Below are 15,893 nucleotides of genomic sequence, written 5' to 3'. Positions count from 1 at the left end.
CGATTGCCGAAGCGGCCACCTTGACCGGGGATCACACCGTGAGTGGTCACAAATGGATAATCCGTATTTGATTTTCTTTTCCATATATAATCATCACATTAGAATTTCCAAATACAATTGTCACCAATTTAAGCACCAATCTATGTCTATCATCATCGAGTTAGCATTAGATTCAAACCAATTTGGTCATACCAACTAAATAGCAATGGACCATTTTACTTTTAGATTATACTTTCTATAATGGCTCAAAACTTTACATTATCAATTAATGCGGCCATTAACTTATCACTTCTGAGTTGGTTTAGTTCTCCAAAGCTTCAATATCTTAGGTTCAATTATTTCTAATAGTACTCCCATGCATCAAACCTAACTTCCTCATAAGGCCCAAGCTCATAAATACCACTTTTTAAGATTATTTACCGTCCAACTCATCAAACCGTAAATAAGTTTAATAAGATTCTACTTTTTTTTTTTTAAACAGCATTTTAATGTACTCCTATTTTTAAATTACATGTACACATACCTAAAATTGTTTTTAGTTTTTCCAATGAGAGATAGGTTTATATACCCAACAAATACTACAAATAAGAACTTGCAGTAAACAATCTTGATAAGAGATAATAGTTGAATTAACATGTAAGTAGAAGGTAAACTTAATCGCTAAAGAACTAATAATACTTTCTTACTACTACAGGACATGTATCTTGAACTTATTCACAAAGTTCTATTGATTTGCTCTTCATCAAAGGCTTATCAGATCTAAGATCCAATACATTTATTGTACGTCTTAAAATAAAAACAAATTATGAATTACGTGTTATGAAGATAACTAGTACATATACTTTAAGAAGCATAAAGTACGTATTCTTCTAATTTTTGTCAACTATCAATAAAATCTTACACACAAGTAGAGTTGACATAGACAGCCATTCTTACATTTTAAGTAGCATTTCTTTGACTTTATGTATTATATCATCTTTCTTCAACTTTATGTATTATATCACCTTTCTTCATTTGGGAATAACCTTTTGTTTTCTTTTTCAATCGGTATGCTCGATCCTTCTAGTCATCATATTGAGCACTATATGTATTGCTTAATTATATGTATCATACAAGAGTGAGAAACAATAACTTCATCAAATGTTTTCTAGTTAACTAATTTATTGTGCATATGTTAATTGCTTATAATATTATCGTGTCTACTATCATTATTAGGTATATATGATAATCATTTATAATCATTCTAAGTTTACATTTCGTATTCTAGATAACTTATTAATTAATTATGTATGTTAGATACAAATTAAATATATTTCATCGATCATACACGTTATATATGGCTTAGATATGACATTATATCTCAATTGCTATTGATTAAAGTTGAAATATAAAAAGTGAGTACGTAGATTCATAAGTATATGTACCCATAATTTGGATGAATTAGACTTGCAATCCAAATTTAATCATACGTACCTATTCAGTTCTATAATTACAGTTTTGTTTGTTATTACATCTTCCGAGTAACAAAAAAGAATTGGTAGAGTCTTAGTTTATAAGCTAATTATAGAAAACATCTTTTACTTGAAAAGTAATCACATTATGGATAAAATGTGAAAACTGAAAATGTGTGTATCATATTAGTCTTCCTTATCCTAAAGAAAGAAATAAACATTTGCGGCCGGTATTTTACGCGGTATTTTACACTAAACAATTCGTATTCTTAGTTTTATGCTTTTCTACCAACTCATGTATGATTTCATTATATCGTTACAACTTAAAATGCTCTTTGTACGTATTCTACAATATTCTATTTCACTTTTGGTTTTATTAATTAACTAGTTAATCAGTCCGGCTTCAACCCGGACATTTATAATAAAACTTTAAAAGCAATAAAAATCTAAAAAAAATTATATAATTTTTGTTATTGATATACTATAACTCGGCTTGAAGATATTAAATTAATTAACACAATAATTATATATATTACTACCTATTGCATTAATAAAACATAAAAAAACATTTATGATATTATATAAAAAAACTATTTATTTTGTTTTCTAATTAAAAAATAAATCTGTAGACATCATGAATAAAATAAAACATTTTAAAAATATTTAATTGGCTATTTAACTTTAAAATTTTATTAAATATGACATTATAAATAAAATAAAAACATTTTAAAAAAATTTGTAGACATGCCACATCATAATTATTTCTAAAAATAGTTTAAAAAACAATCCTTCTTTATTATATATAATAAACTGACACTATAGTACTATATGTACGTGTATTTGAGAGAACGAGAGTTATATGTAAGCATTTTGTAAATTCGTAATTAATCTTGTCATTATATAAGTTTATCGACAAAGATAATAGAGATACGAGGTTGCTTCTGTACACGAATAAGTGAACGGATCGAGTACTTAATTATGTACCTTACACACAGATATATATGCAAATTTTATATTTAATTACAGTATTTATTGTATGTTAAACTGTTATTTTATTTTTATTTTTAGAGAAAATTTTTTATTTGAACACTAAAGTTACTATTAAATCTAGAATAGTGATCAAAACACACTGTAAAATTATAAATTATAATCAGAAAACTTAACATAATGTGTTTTTAAAAATCATGTTTGATGACCAGCTAGGTTTTAATTTTTACGAAAATTTTAATTTTTAAATGATCACAACTTTTTTTTTCCGATATAGGTACATTATTAATTTTCTTGGACAAAAGTTCACAAGGCTCAGTCAGGTTTCGTACCCCGGCCAGTTGGAAGATAGAAGTCATTTTTGTTATATGTTAAAATGTTAAGTACGTACTTAAACAACTCGAAATTTATAAATGATCACAAAATAAATACGAGTATATAATTAAGCTTAAGTACTTATTAAGCTCGGAATTGAACTATCTTTTATGATATTAACATTACTAAAACATAAATAACAGGGAAAAAAACAATATATATGTATATATATAATCAAACCTTGGACACGAAACAAAAACAAAAACGTGCATATCGATATGATGGATCTTCATGCGCGCATTTGATTGATTTGATCAAAACGTACTCAATCAATTAATCCACAACATCAATCTTAGTAGTGCAAGATAGCAACCTACGAAAGATAGAAGCCAAGGCAGCATAAGACGCCTCTTTCGCCTTATTCATAACCGCCGTACACTTCTTCCGTCTCCGTCGTTGATCATTACGACCTTCACTATTCTCCGAAGACGACGACTTCCTTTGTTTCCCATGCACACTACTACTCGCTTTTTCTTTAACTCTTCCAATACATTTCTTAGTTCTCTCATTCAAGCTTTCTTTTCTCGAAAAAGTATAGCTTTTAAGATATAACTGTCTGCATGAGATACTATCGACAACTCGAGGGTGACCGTGGCTATCTCCATTCTCACCATTGCTGTTTTTACTTACTGACCGGACGAATTCTCGGTCAGAGTCTGGCCATTTGTATAAGTTAACGTATGTAGCGCGAACCGGGACACGGGCATCGTCTGCGATACATGTCGACATACATGATGAGTTCATGATTATTGTCTCCGGCCGGCTCAAAGGGTTGGCCGGAATTTATTATATTTGATGAACTTAGAGTAGAAGGAAAATGAGGGAAAGGATGGAGTGCAAAATGTAAGGTGTGAGTTTATTGATTTTTTTTTTTATGGTGGATGATGAGTGTGTGGGGATAAAGTGAAAATGATTTGGCATCATGGGCTGCATGAGACATCGATCATGAGGTGACTTATACCATAATACATTCCAATTAATTTTAGTGTTTAATTTGCTATTTTAATGTGGAAAATGCTAAATAAAGCCCTTAAGGCTTCATTTAACGTGCATAAAAAGGTTGTACGTTTACATATTAAAAGCTTGTCCCTAATTTTTATGTTAAGTGTACAACTATCAGTGGCGAAACCAGGAAATTTGTCGGGAATAGGCCAAATTAACAATAATAAGTCAAAACCCATATAAAAGCCATATATTAAGTTTAATATACATATGCTGCATAAATCCAGGACGGGCCACGACCCATCCAAGTCATAAGGTGGCTTCACCACTGACAACTATTTAATGCACCTTAGCGAAAGCGAGTAAAACCCTTTTAATATATACATGCATATTACTAATATGTTAATTATACACTAGCAATTCTAAACGTATGTTGTCGCAAAACACTAAATATCGTATTTACATTACTAATGTGAGGAATACAATAAACATGTCGAAGATAAAAACGGAAAAAGTTGAAACCAATTAAAAAATTCAAAATGGAATACCAATATATATTGATATACCTATTTATCTAAAGTAGGTCCTTACTAATTTATTTCTACTAATAAATTTACTTTAATATATTTAAATAAAATTTATCATTAAATCATTTACAAACGTAATATCTTTATAGCAACGCCCGAACGACATATTTTATTTTATAGTATATTAATATTTAAGACGTGAACTGTAATGAGCTACAAGAGGTGCACAGTAAATGAGTTATCAACCCTATATTTGCTTAAGTTATTAAATTAGCTAGTATGCAAACATTGTTATCAAAATTCTGAATGTTTGTATCCATGGATTTTATCATAAACTACTATGTTTTCTTTTCTTTTTTTCTTTTAATCTTTTCGCCAGGTTGTCAATTTCTAAAAAAAAAATCATGAACTTCTACAAAGCAAAAGAAAAGAAAATTATGTTATTTTTTGTTGCGATTTCCCTCTTTTTTTTTAGCAATTTTCATTTATTATTGAGATTATCATTATTTTGAGATTTCAACATTTTTTCCCCTAATTTTGACATTTTTTGTTGCGATTTTGTTGGCTATTTTGTGATAATCCGAAAAAACTTGGCTATTTTGATACAATCGTAACGAAATGTAGCTTTTGACGTAATTTTCTCAACGATAGTTGTACTTGTTTTGACCATCCAAAGCCAAAAGTGTAAAGCTATTGAATTTCTAAGTACTATTCAATCAGGATGAAGTGCAAGTAAACAATTCCTTATGTCATGTACTACTATATAAAGCAAACTATCCTAATTTTTTTAGGTAATTAAGACTTTGAAATGATCATATTACCCATCTTCTTTATTCACCAATTTAAACATGTTTATTTATATATCTATAATACTCTTAATGAAATAACTTACAACATAGATCTCCCAATCCTAAAATAACATATTAACCCCTCTTACATCAACTAATTTACATTCACTACCACGCGCTCACCGCCGCCACCACACCATCGTCGCTTCCACATCACCGTTGCATCGGGCGGACATCCATCTGATTATCATTTATGAATGATCCAACATATATATGTTGTTTGAGCGTTTGAGGTGTTGGTGAATTTACTTAAAGTTGGCCCAAACACGCAAACCTTTTATAAGTTTTATTGAAGAAGCCTTGGGCCCTTGGCTTCTGAGCAAGCCCACACTAATACGGGCTACCCATACTTGGCCTGTTGATGCATTCCTTATTGTTAATTAGGTTAATTATTATTAAAGTATTAAACAATATCACAAAGTTAATCCTTTTTTTATTTTAGTCCCTAATAATTAGAATGAGTCATCCAGTATCTCATTCATCTTCCCCATAACTATCAGTCATTTTATTTTATACCTGCAGCTTCCTTTTTTCGTCTTTCTTTTAACGGATGGTGTATCCCAACCAAAGTTTTTGGTATCTCGGCCATATCCTTTCAAAAAAGTGTGGTCTCCATGTCTGTAATGGCAAATCTAATAAAGTAAAAACGGCCCCTATCATTAATAGTCTGGTTGAGTTACCAAAAATATTGTCGGATAACTGACGCCTTCTTTAATCCATCTAAACCAATATTTCATATATGGAATTGTTTAATCATAAAAACCAACAAATTTTATTTCCCCAATTTCAACAACAACAAAAAGAATGGATTCAATCAAAAAAATTCCGTACAGCCTTTAAGTTTCCTTAAAACCCTAACCCCAAAAACATTCGATATATGTTGGCTAATATATATATACAGCAACCCGAAAAAAAAAAAAAGGTTTGATGATGGCTAATTTATGTGATATATGCGGTGGACGAATCAAAGGGTTTTTAGTGGTGACTATGTATCTACGTAAGTCAGTATACTCAGATATATACCAAGGCGTGTTTGGGATTGCGTATTTAATTGTTTGTCTGCTTATTGCCTTTAATTAAGCAGGTAAGCCATTACAGAGTGAAAACCACTTAGCTGCTTATTTTATAAGTAATAAGCATTTTTAAATAAGCACAGATAAAACGGTGAATTATTCAGTAAAACATTCCCAAAAGTATTCTAAAATGTAGTCATAATTAATGTAGAATTAGGTTACATATCTCGAATAGTATCCAGTTTTTTTTAATTATCCACCTTACATACATCAGTACATGTATGCATACAGGTTTTACTAGATTCAGAGAGACAAAGAGCCAATGATTGTGAAAAGAAGTACGCTGAAGTGCAGGAATCAAGCGAAATTAATCAACAAAAGTTTGGAAGAAACTGAAAAAAAGGTACATCAACTTCAGGTTCAGGATGCCTTGAATAGGTAGTATTATAGCCGAATCCATCACATACGAATATTATCTGGTTATTATTGAGGGATTTGTATCAGCTAAAGTTGAAGTACATGTGCAAATCACATAATAATACTTAAATCATAAACTCAAAACTCGTCTTATATTCATATACGCTGAGCTGAATTATTTATCTGGGATTTGTTGTTAATGTGTTGTTCTTGATCTTACAGATACAGCTCAAAGTTTACTTCCCTATATGATGAATGTAATGTATAATAGTCCTATATACTCCTATTTCTTAGGTTTGATGAGCACCATCTAGATATAAGTTCCAAACCGTTATTCCATGGCTTCTGTGATTTTAGGTAGGAACATTTGCCTTGTTACATCAGTATAGCAATAAATGTAATTATTTAATTGACACTTGTTTATTCACATTTATTTCTAGTCTTCTTGCACATGAGATTTCATCTTGATGCTACTGGCTTAATCTAGATTATTATTTTTCCTTCCAAACGGCTTTAATTTAAGACTAGTTCTTAGAGTGCTTGTGGCAAGTAAGGAGATATGAAACGAGTTGGTAAAAAAAATGGTGCCCAAAACAGTGTTAAGGACATGAGAGATAGAATAGAGGTTAGGATGACTAATTTAGAATCTTTTGTTATCTTATGAATAGCTTATAAAGTTTATTGGAAGTAAAGATTGAATGTCTGATATGTAATTTAACCAACGCCACATGTGTCTAGTGTGCCTTGGGATGATATACAGCATGTCAGACCAATTTTTGGAGCTAAAAAGTATGTTGTGTGCTTCATCCAGTTCGAGTGTAACTTCAGGATTTTTTTTTTTTTTGAGATGCTTCTAGTGATGGTACTTCTACCTCATCTGATGTCACATCCATTAATTCTTAACTTTCCCAGCTCCCACTACTACTCCATAGACCGTCACTACTCCTGCTTATTTCTGGATGATACTTTATTATCTTTCTGTGCCTCAAAAACATGCAGGTAAGTCTAGTTTCTCTTGAAGTTTGTTGGCCTCACTTAAACCTTCATACCTTTTCCACTCGTTTTGTCAAGCTCTTCCAATCACCCCTTGGCTGCATGTCAGTTTTGTTGAATCAAGAAAACTTAAAAGAAACTGTATTATATATCTCTTATTTCCTTGATGGTTGCTTTGTGCAGGATCTGAAAAATGGGAAAGTGATCGGGAGTGGGGCCTTTGATGACTTCTTCTGATGGAACTTGCTTATTCCAAACTTTTACCCCAATTTTCTTCTTGTTAGATGATATAGAATGACTAAGTGTGGCTTTTGGCATTATATTACGTTAATTAACTCAAGCCTGCTTCTTCATGTATTTGATCCATGAATAGTTTAACACTGTCCTTATGTTGATATTTCTATTTTGCATGAATTTATGAAACCTATTTGCCGTATCATTTGTGCGTTTATCAAAGTTCCCCAAGTGACAAGGGTCTAGTGTTAGCTATAGTGATGTCTGTCAATATCAAACATGCTACACTTGTTAAGGTTATCATATGACCTGGCGTTTTGATATCATTGATTTTCTTACATGGTGCACTTATTATACTTCTCTTTTCTATCTCTACTCTTTTATAAAACAAAAGAGCCTTTTTTATTTTTTAATAATTTATGTCTTTGAATTACTAGAATTGTTCTTGATATCTATTTTAATAATTAAGACTTTAAGTCCTTATCTTTTTAAATATTCCACTATCACCTTTACATCAACCTACACCATTTGAGACCACCAAAAATAATACCGTCACCGACAATATTAGACCGTCGTGCCCACTACCGCCGTCGCATTGCGCGGGTACCATGCTCGTTCTATATTAAAGGAAATGGAAAGGAATAATATAGTTTTAAGATTTTTAAATTTTCACTCAACCTTCAAAATTTTAATTTGAATTTAACATATAATTTCCAAAATTCACCCCAAAACTTTCAAAAAATTTACTTTGGTCTTACAACAAAAATTTTATATTAAGGTAAAACATCGAAGTAGGGATGAGCAAAAGAACCGTTGACCCGCGCCCGACTCGAAACCGACCCGAACCGACCCGCCCGTTGCCCAAACGGGCCGGGTCACAGGTCATGTTTTTGTTGCAATTGCGGGTCACGGGTCACGCGGGTTGGGACGGGCCGGGTCGTGTGAAGGCAAAAACCAAAAAAACGTGAAGAAAGCCTAAGCCCCGCCCTTACCCGATCCGGACCTTCACGGGCCGGGTCAGAGTTTCGATTTTCATGCATTCACGGGTCGCGGGTCGGGTCGGGTTTTCACGGGTCGGGTCATTTGCACATCCCTACATCGAAGCATTCGGAATTTGTGATGCCGCACATGTTCCCATCTAGATTTTGTCACGTCCCATCCTATTTTGACTTTTTTCTTTTTGGTTTATTGTGTTACTATTAGTCTTGCTCAATTTATTTCTTTTTGTATTTGGCATTCGATTCTTTTTGATATTTAGTTTTCATGCACAAAATAAATATACATGTTCGTTTTGTTTTATTTTTGGCTTCTTTCAAAGTCTTTTTTTTATTTGCTTTTGTTTTTTGGTTTTATTGCACAAATAATATAGAATATATAACTTGTAATGACAATCTAATTAGTAAAATATTCATAACAAAGTGGTGTTTCATTAAGCGGTTGTAGATTTAACGTAAAAAACACGCATGACCATATCATATAGTTGTATGCTTAATCTTTTATTTATTCATTCATTGTTTTTCAAAAATCACATTTATAGGGGGTTGGGTATTGTAAAACAAGTATTAAAGTAAACAAATAAGACAAGATCTTGACCCTTAGATCATGGTTAAATTGATGCACGAAGATTCACGAAGCAATTGATGCACGATGGTTTTCATGATGCACGATGATTTTTACTGAAAAGAAACCTATTTTTTTATTTGTTTTATTTTAATACTCGTTTTATTTTACCTAAAACTTATATATATATATATATGAGAGTAAGTACCCGCGCGTTACGGTGGTAAGATGATGGGGTGATAGGTCATAGAGTGTGATAGGTCATAGAGTGTGATAGCCAATGCCTTAACCGTACGAGTTCCTCCCTCAGATTTAAAAATTCGTCGAAAGTATATCGAATGACATCTCTAATGAAAGAGCATGAAATTTTAAGAACACACATATAATTTTTATAATTTATCGATATACAGTTTTTGAGATAAAATATTTTGAATGAATTGGAGAAATAAATAATTTATGGAGGAAAGAAAAAATGTATTATAGTTATTTTAGATAAATATATAGAATAGATAAGGAGAATTTTGAAAAAATAAATGTTACAACTTAAAATTTAGACAGGGTGAATTTATTTTATAATATAAGATAAATATGGATATATTATAAAAACATATTCAAACTTTAAAAGTCGATCATGATCAAGAGTCAAAGTCAAGAGATTTTTTTACTTTGAAGGTGGGGGAATCAAAGGTAACTTGTGTTGGCAATTTCTCGGGTGCTTCATTGCTTGTACATACCACCATCCAACACCATACCGAAGATAATTACTAATAAATCCTTGTCGGGTGGCTTTTGTATGAGCTGCATGCGAAACTTGTTCCTTTGTTACTTGACAAAAATAACCGTACGAATATAATGCTGGTTCAAAACCCCAAAAATGAGATGGTATTGTACTTTAGATAGGAAAAATAATGCACTTTAACATGTTCATTATATGTTTGGAAACGGGGCTTTTATATACATCCCTCGATTGGGACGAACTCAGGTTATACACACTTCAATTAGGGCGACTTCTGGAGGCAATTGGGGCAACCCACTCCTCAATTGAAAGGGGTCTCTTCATTTCCGGTGAAAATAACAAGGCACCTGGAAATTTATATATATGATCATGATTGACGATGGTATCCATATTAAATTATTAAGACCATATTAGAGCTAACTTAATTACATCATATGGTTGTTAGATGTTTATGTCTCTATTTTGAAAGAAAAATGATTAATGTGCTTAATTTGTGTGTCTAAAAATAGGACTAAAAGAAAGATCATGTCATGTGACAAGATCAAAGCTATAGATGATGAAAGAAAATTAGTTGAAAACATATGTCATGTTAAGTATGAAGTAGGTATATTATTAGGCATATGAATTAGGCATATATATCATTATCCATTTTGAAATGTTTCAAGACATATTTTTACCTTTTATTTTTAGCAACTTTATAAAAACTAAAATAGATTATAAATAATATCTGATAGGACTATCGGTAAATAATGTTATAATGTGTATTTTTAAAACTAAACAGACATGGTACCCGTGCAATGCGGTGGTGGCGGAGACGGTGGTCTAGTGGTGTCGGTGACGGTATTATTGGTGGTGGTGGTGGTGGTGTAAAGGTGATAGTGAAATATTTAAAAAGAAAAAGGGCTTAAAGTGTTATTTATTAAAATAGGGATTTAAGGTATAAATTAATTCATTAAAGACAAATTTGATAATTTATAAAAACTCTTTTTATAGTGTGTGTTTATTAATGACAATTTAGTACTTTCGTATGTAACATTTGAATAACATTATCTATTTATAGGGGTGAATAATTATATTAAAGGAGTACGAGCATGGTACCCGCGTAATGCAGCGGCGGTGGCGGGACGACGGTTTAGTGGTGTCAATGACGGTACTATTGGTGGTAGTGGTGGCAGTGTTATGTGGTGCAGCTTGATGTAAAGGTAGTGGTGGAATATTTTAGAAGAGAGACTTAGAGTGTTAATTTTTAAAATAAGGGTTTAAAGTGTAAATTAAATAATTAATGGTAAATTTGGTATTTTATAAAAACTTTTTCCATAGTAGATGTCTATTAAGGGTTAATTTAGGAATATCGTGTATAACTATTGTGTTACAATTTCTAAAATTAGGATATGTGATCATTTTTATAAAGAGTATAGATAGATAATGTGAATATTTATTTTAAAATAGATCTTTTCTTTTCTTCTCTTATATATCTCAAATCAATAAAAAAAAAAAAAAAAACTTATTTCGTAAAGTTTTTGTAAACAAAGATTCTAAGTGGCAGCCCATCTTTCTTTCTTACAAGGACTTAAAAAATGGTTATTATGAAAATACTTAACTACTAAGAGGATAGTAAGTTTTAATATAATTGATAAGTTTTCTTCAATTTGGTAAATTACAATTTACAAGTACACATTTTGTAACAACCTAAATTAAGATTCTTTACCTCGATCTTCAACAAACTTCCAAAGTTAAACAATGTGCATGTTTTTTTTATATAAACTTTGCTTTCTTATTTGTAATGCAAAAAGAACGAAGCTCTTTGGATTTTTCTTAAAACATAAGCATTGGTAGTTATGGTATAATAAAGATCATGCATAACAAAAGCAAACATATAGATGCGGACACTGTAATCGAATATCATTATCATACATAGTAAAAATGAATGATGATTCCAAAATTATGAAGTTTACAAGAATACGTCTTCAAAAAAATGTCTCATCTACCATTAAAGAAAAGGTTTGGTTTATTTGAACAAGTTTGACTTAAATGTATACATACAGTTTAATCTGAATAGATTTAGAAATATAGAGTATTACTCGTATTATGGATTATACTATTATAGCAGTTAGCCATAAGTTGAAACCTAAGTAGGTTGGAGCCTGAAATCTCTTTGACATTACCTTTGATTCGAATATGTATGTAAAAATATATATTTTTAAAAAAATTAACTATTTTTTTGTTAATTGGATGTAATTTATCCTTTTTTTTTTACAGTTCAAAAATAAAAATAAAAATAGATTATGATGTCTTAAGTTTTAACTTATGTAAGTTAGGATTCTTCATCTAGACTTATATAATAAGTGATGTGATAACAAATGAAAAAGCAATATAAGAAAACAAAGATATGCACCGAGTGTCAAGAATGACTATAAGCCGATAAAGTCGTTTTAACATGCCATAATAGATATAAAATCTCAATAAATGAAATTATATCATTGAAGTTTTTTAAAGAGTTAATGTTGAAGTCATCTAGTTCTCAACTACGTTAAATTCTACCTAATTTGCTACTATGTAAAAAATGGATGAAAAATGATATATCTTTATAAGAAATCAGTCTAATAATTCTTTCATATGTAATATTTTATAACATATTAACCATAAAACTGAAAATTATAACAAATATTCTAGTTAAAAATACTTGAGTGTCCATGATTATCATGCACTATCTATAAGTTTACACATGTTGGTGTCGTAATAGATATGAGTTAAGTTTTTTCTTTTCATTAGTCCCATATATTCATGCCTAAAAGCTAAAACCAACTCGATCCAAACCTGAGTGGGTTGGTCAACGGAATGAAAAATCGAGTTTGGAAATTGGAATCGGTTTTGATCAACCTTTACTTTTGCTTAAAAACGAGTCCGACCCGATATAGACCCAATCATAGGAACTAGAAACCGAAGTCGGTTTCAAACCGTCGGTTTTTCAAAACTGAAACCGGTATTGGTCAAATATGGTTTTGATTGATTTTGGCTTTTTGTCCCGTTTTTTCAAAACCTTTTTTTCCACCTCTAGTCCCAAATAACTTCTTTGTTATATTTTATTTATCGGGAAAAGCTTAATATAATTTTTTCTTGCTTTAAAATAAGACTGGACGTTATTCTGGTTCGTCTCCATTTTAGTGAAACTCTTCCTCAAGCAACATGATAACACCAATTATGAGGTTGATTGAAATACTAATTTACTTCCAAGTTTCCCCATTTTTTATTTAAATAATGCCCATGACAATGTGGAAGCTTATTTTTATAGGAATTATATTTATAAAGGTTATGAGTTTGATTCTCATTCCATGCAAAGGTTGAATGACTTTTTCTACCATTTAAGTAGAACATGAAAGCAGTCTCTCTATTTAGGTAGAGGTAAAGTTTGCTTACAACTTAACCTACTCCATACAACGTCAAAGTATTAGATTCAAAACCACAACAAACGACACTGAGTAGTTACTTTTTTTTTTCTTCTTATTTTGACCGAAAAAAACAAGAATATGCTGCGGATCTGGTAGAGTCAGTGAGTCACCATTGGTGGTTGTTATGTCATTTGAAAGCGAGAATGTGGCAATTGGGTTCCCACTAGTTGCAAGGAAGTTTCCGCCTGTTGCTTTGTGCCAATATTATTATACTTCACAACAAGAAAAGTGAAAACCTATACATATATAATATATATAGAGATCTAAATCACAAAAATATATTTTAACCTCCAGAGAATCTTAAACTTTAGTTTAACAACACTATTTATTGATCAAAAGTTGTAATTTATTGTTAAAACATAAAACGTTTGAGAAGTAATGCTTTATATATAGGATAAATAAATTATTTTTATTTCAAAATCTTTGATCAATATATGTTAATTTTTTGGGTTTTGTTAATAACAGCCCTTAGGGTTGTCAGTATAAATTATTTGGTTGCATTAAAATTTGTACTTTATCATGCGAAAATTCAGGGGACGATTTTTAATGTATAAAGTACAAGTTCTTATGCGTGTAATAACCTCCTAATGACAACCCTTAGGGCTGTCATTATCATTTTCCTACTTCTTTTTTTTAAATTCTATTTTATATAAATTAACTTGGTGTTAGCGAAGATATACCGGGAAAAAGGCAACACATAATAAGTTTTGCCCAACATAATTAGCTTATCGAAGTTTACGGATTTGAATTACAACCATAAGTAAAATTTACTTTTGTGATAACTATAACGTTACAATACTATAATGTGATATGTCAAGAAAAGTGCTATATATATGTTATAGATATAGATAAACGAACTAAAGTTTATGGAGAAGGCTTGTCCATTTATAGATGAGCTTTTGCAACTTCAAAAGATTATGAAAGTTGAGATGTAACAATATGACTTCACAATATTGTTGTTGACATTGTCATATGGTCATCAACTCATCATGACCTAGTCGTATGCTATAGTTTATTTGGGTATGTTTGGTGTTGTGTTCTTATTAACTTTTAAACCTTATGGTTTTTATAAACCAAATTTTATAAGCTTAGTTTGGTAAAAAAAAAAAAAAACTTTGAGAGCTTTACAAAAACAAACTGTTAAACCAAAAGTTCTTTAAAGTAGTTTTTAAACTAGGATTAACATTTAAAAAAAGTATAATTTACATAATACGTCTTATGTAATTGTATACTTGTATAACATAGTGGTTTACTATCTATTTCTTTTTCAAACACGTCATTTTATATTACTCCCTCCATAACTTCGTCTCATATCGTAACATTTTTTTTAAAAAAATTTGTTTGTACTATATAACACTTCATATAAGTTATATGAACAGATTGAGGTTAAAATATAATATTAATTTTTATTAACTACTATATTACACAAACAAAGATACTAAAATTAAAGTTGAAATAAAAAACTTAACAAGTCAAAAATTAAACAACCTAGGGTTATAACTTCCATTCTAATTATTTTGTCAAACATTTTTACATAAACACATTACTCCAGCTACAAAATTTCATTTCATATACAAATATACATCTTATCCTTTATTCTTTTACATCTCTTATTTTTTTTTTTAGCAATTAAACAAAACAAACCCACGAGTCCAAAAAAAAAAAGACTGACGCTTAAAAACCGAACACCTCCAGAACAATCGAAAAGGCTCGTTGACAGCCCTCTTGTTAGAATGTTAGCCATCAAAAGTTTTTTATTATCCCCCAAATAAAAAACAACTACAATTAACAAGCTCTCATTTTCAATTCTCCCACACCTTTTTTTTCTCACATAAAAATAAAAATTGGAAAAATAGAAACAACGCAAATGTCAATGATTTTAACTCTAGTCCCCACCATCTTAAAACACTTTGCCAATCACATCCATCCACATCAGCATTCCAACACATCTTGGTGGGCCCAATATCTACGTGGCGTACCATTAGTGGAATTTATTTTAATGATATAGACATCTACGTATCTACATCTACAATTTAAATACAAAAAATTAATTTGTCAACAAATGCAGATCCTTTTTTTGTTTTTATTTATTAAACTTAAAAAACAAATAATACTTATCAAAAAATTCAGTTAACGAACCTTCAAGGAAACAAACTCTTAGTAATAAAAAATAAAATGAAATAATAACAATAATAAACTATAAATCATATTGTATTTTTTGTTGCAAAACCAACTTTCTATAATAAAGTTTGATTCTTTTTAACTAGATCTCTTCCCTCATTGTCACTCAAATCTCTCCAATATTTTCATAAATCTTCTATATTATATATAATCAAATTTAACTCTTTTTTTTTTTTATCT

General features: G+C 30.4%; 1 protein-coding gene across 1 annotated transcript; it reads right to left on the bottom strand.

Moving 5' to 3' along the window:
• Positions 1-2,877: 2,877 nt before the first annotated feature.
• Positions 2,878-3,686, bottom strand: LOC122582828. The gene has a single exon (XM_043755264.1). It carries the CDS (start codon positions 3,555-3,557, stop codon positions 3,087-3,089), a length of 471 nt encoding a protein of 156 aa, XP_043611199.1. The 5' UTR covers positions 3,558-3,686; the 3' UTR covers positions 2,878-3,086.
• Between the last annotated feature and the right edge of the window lie 12,207 nt (positions 3,687-15,893).

The sequence above is a fragment of the Erigeron canadensis genome, chromosome 9 (genome assembly GCF_010389155.1).
Source record: "Erigeron canadensis isolate Cc75 chromosome 9, C_canadensis_v1, whole genome shotgun sequence".
Classification (NCBI taxonomy): Eukaryota; Viridiplantae; Streptophyta; class Magnoliopsida; order Asterales; family Asteraceae; genus Erigeron; species Erigeron canadensis.
This window is presented reverse-complemented; position numbering and strand designations above follow the sequence as displayed.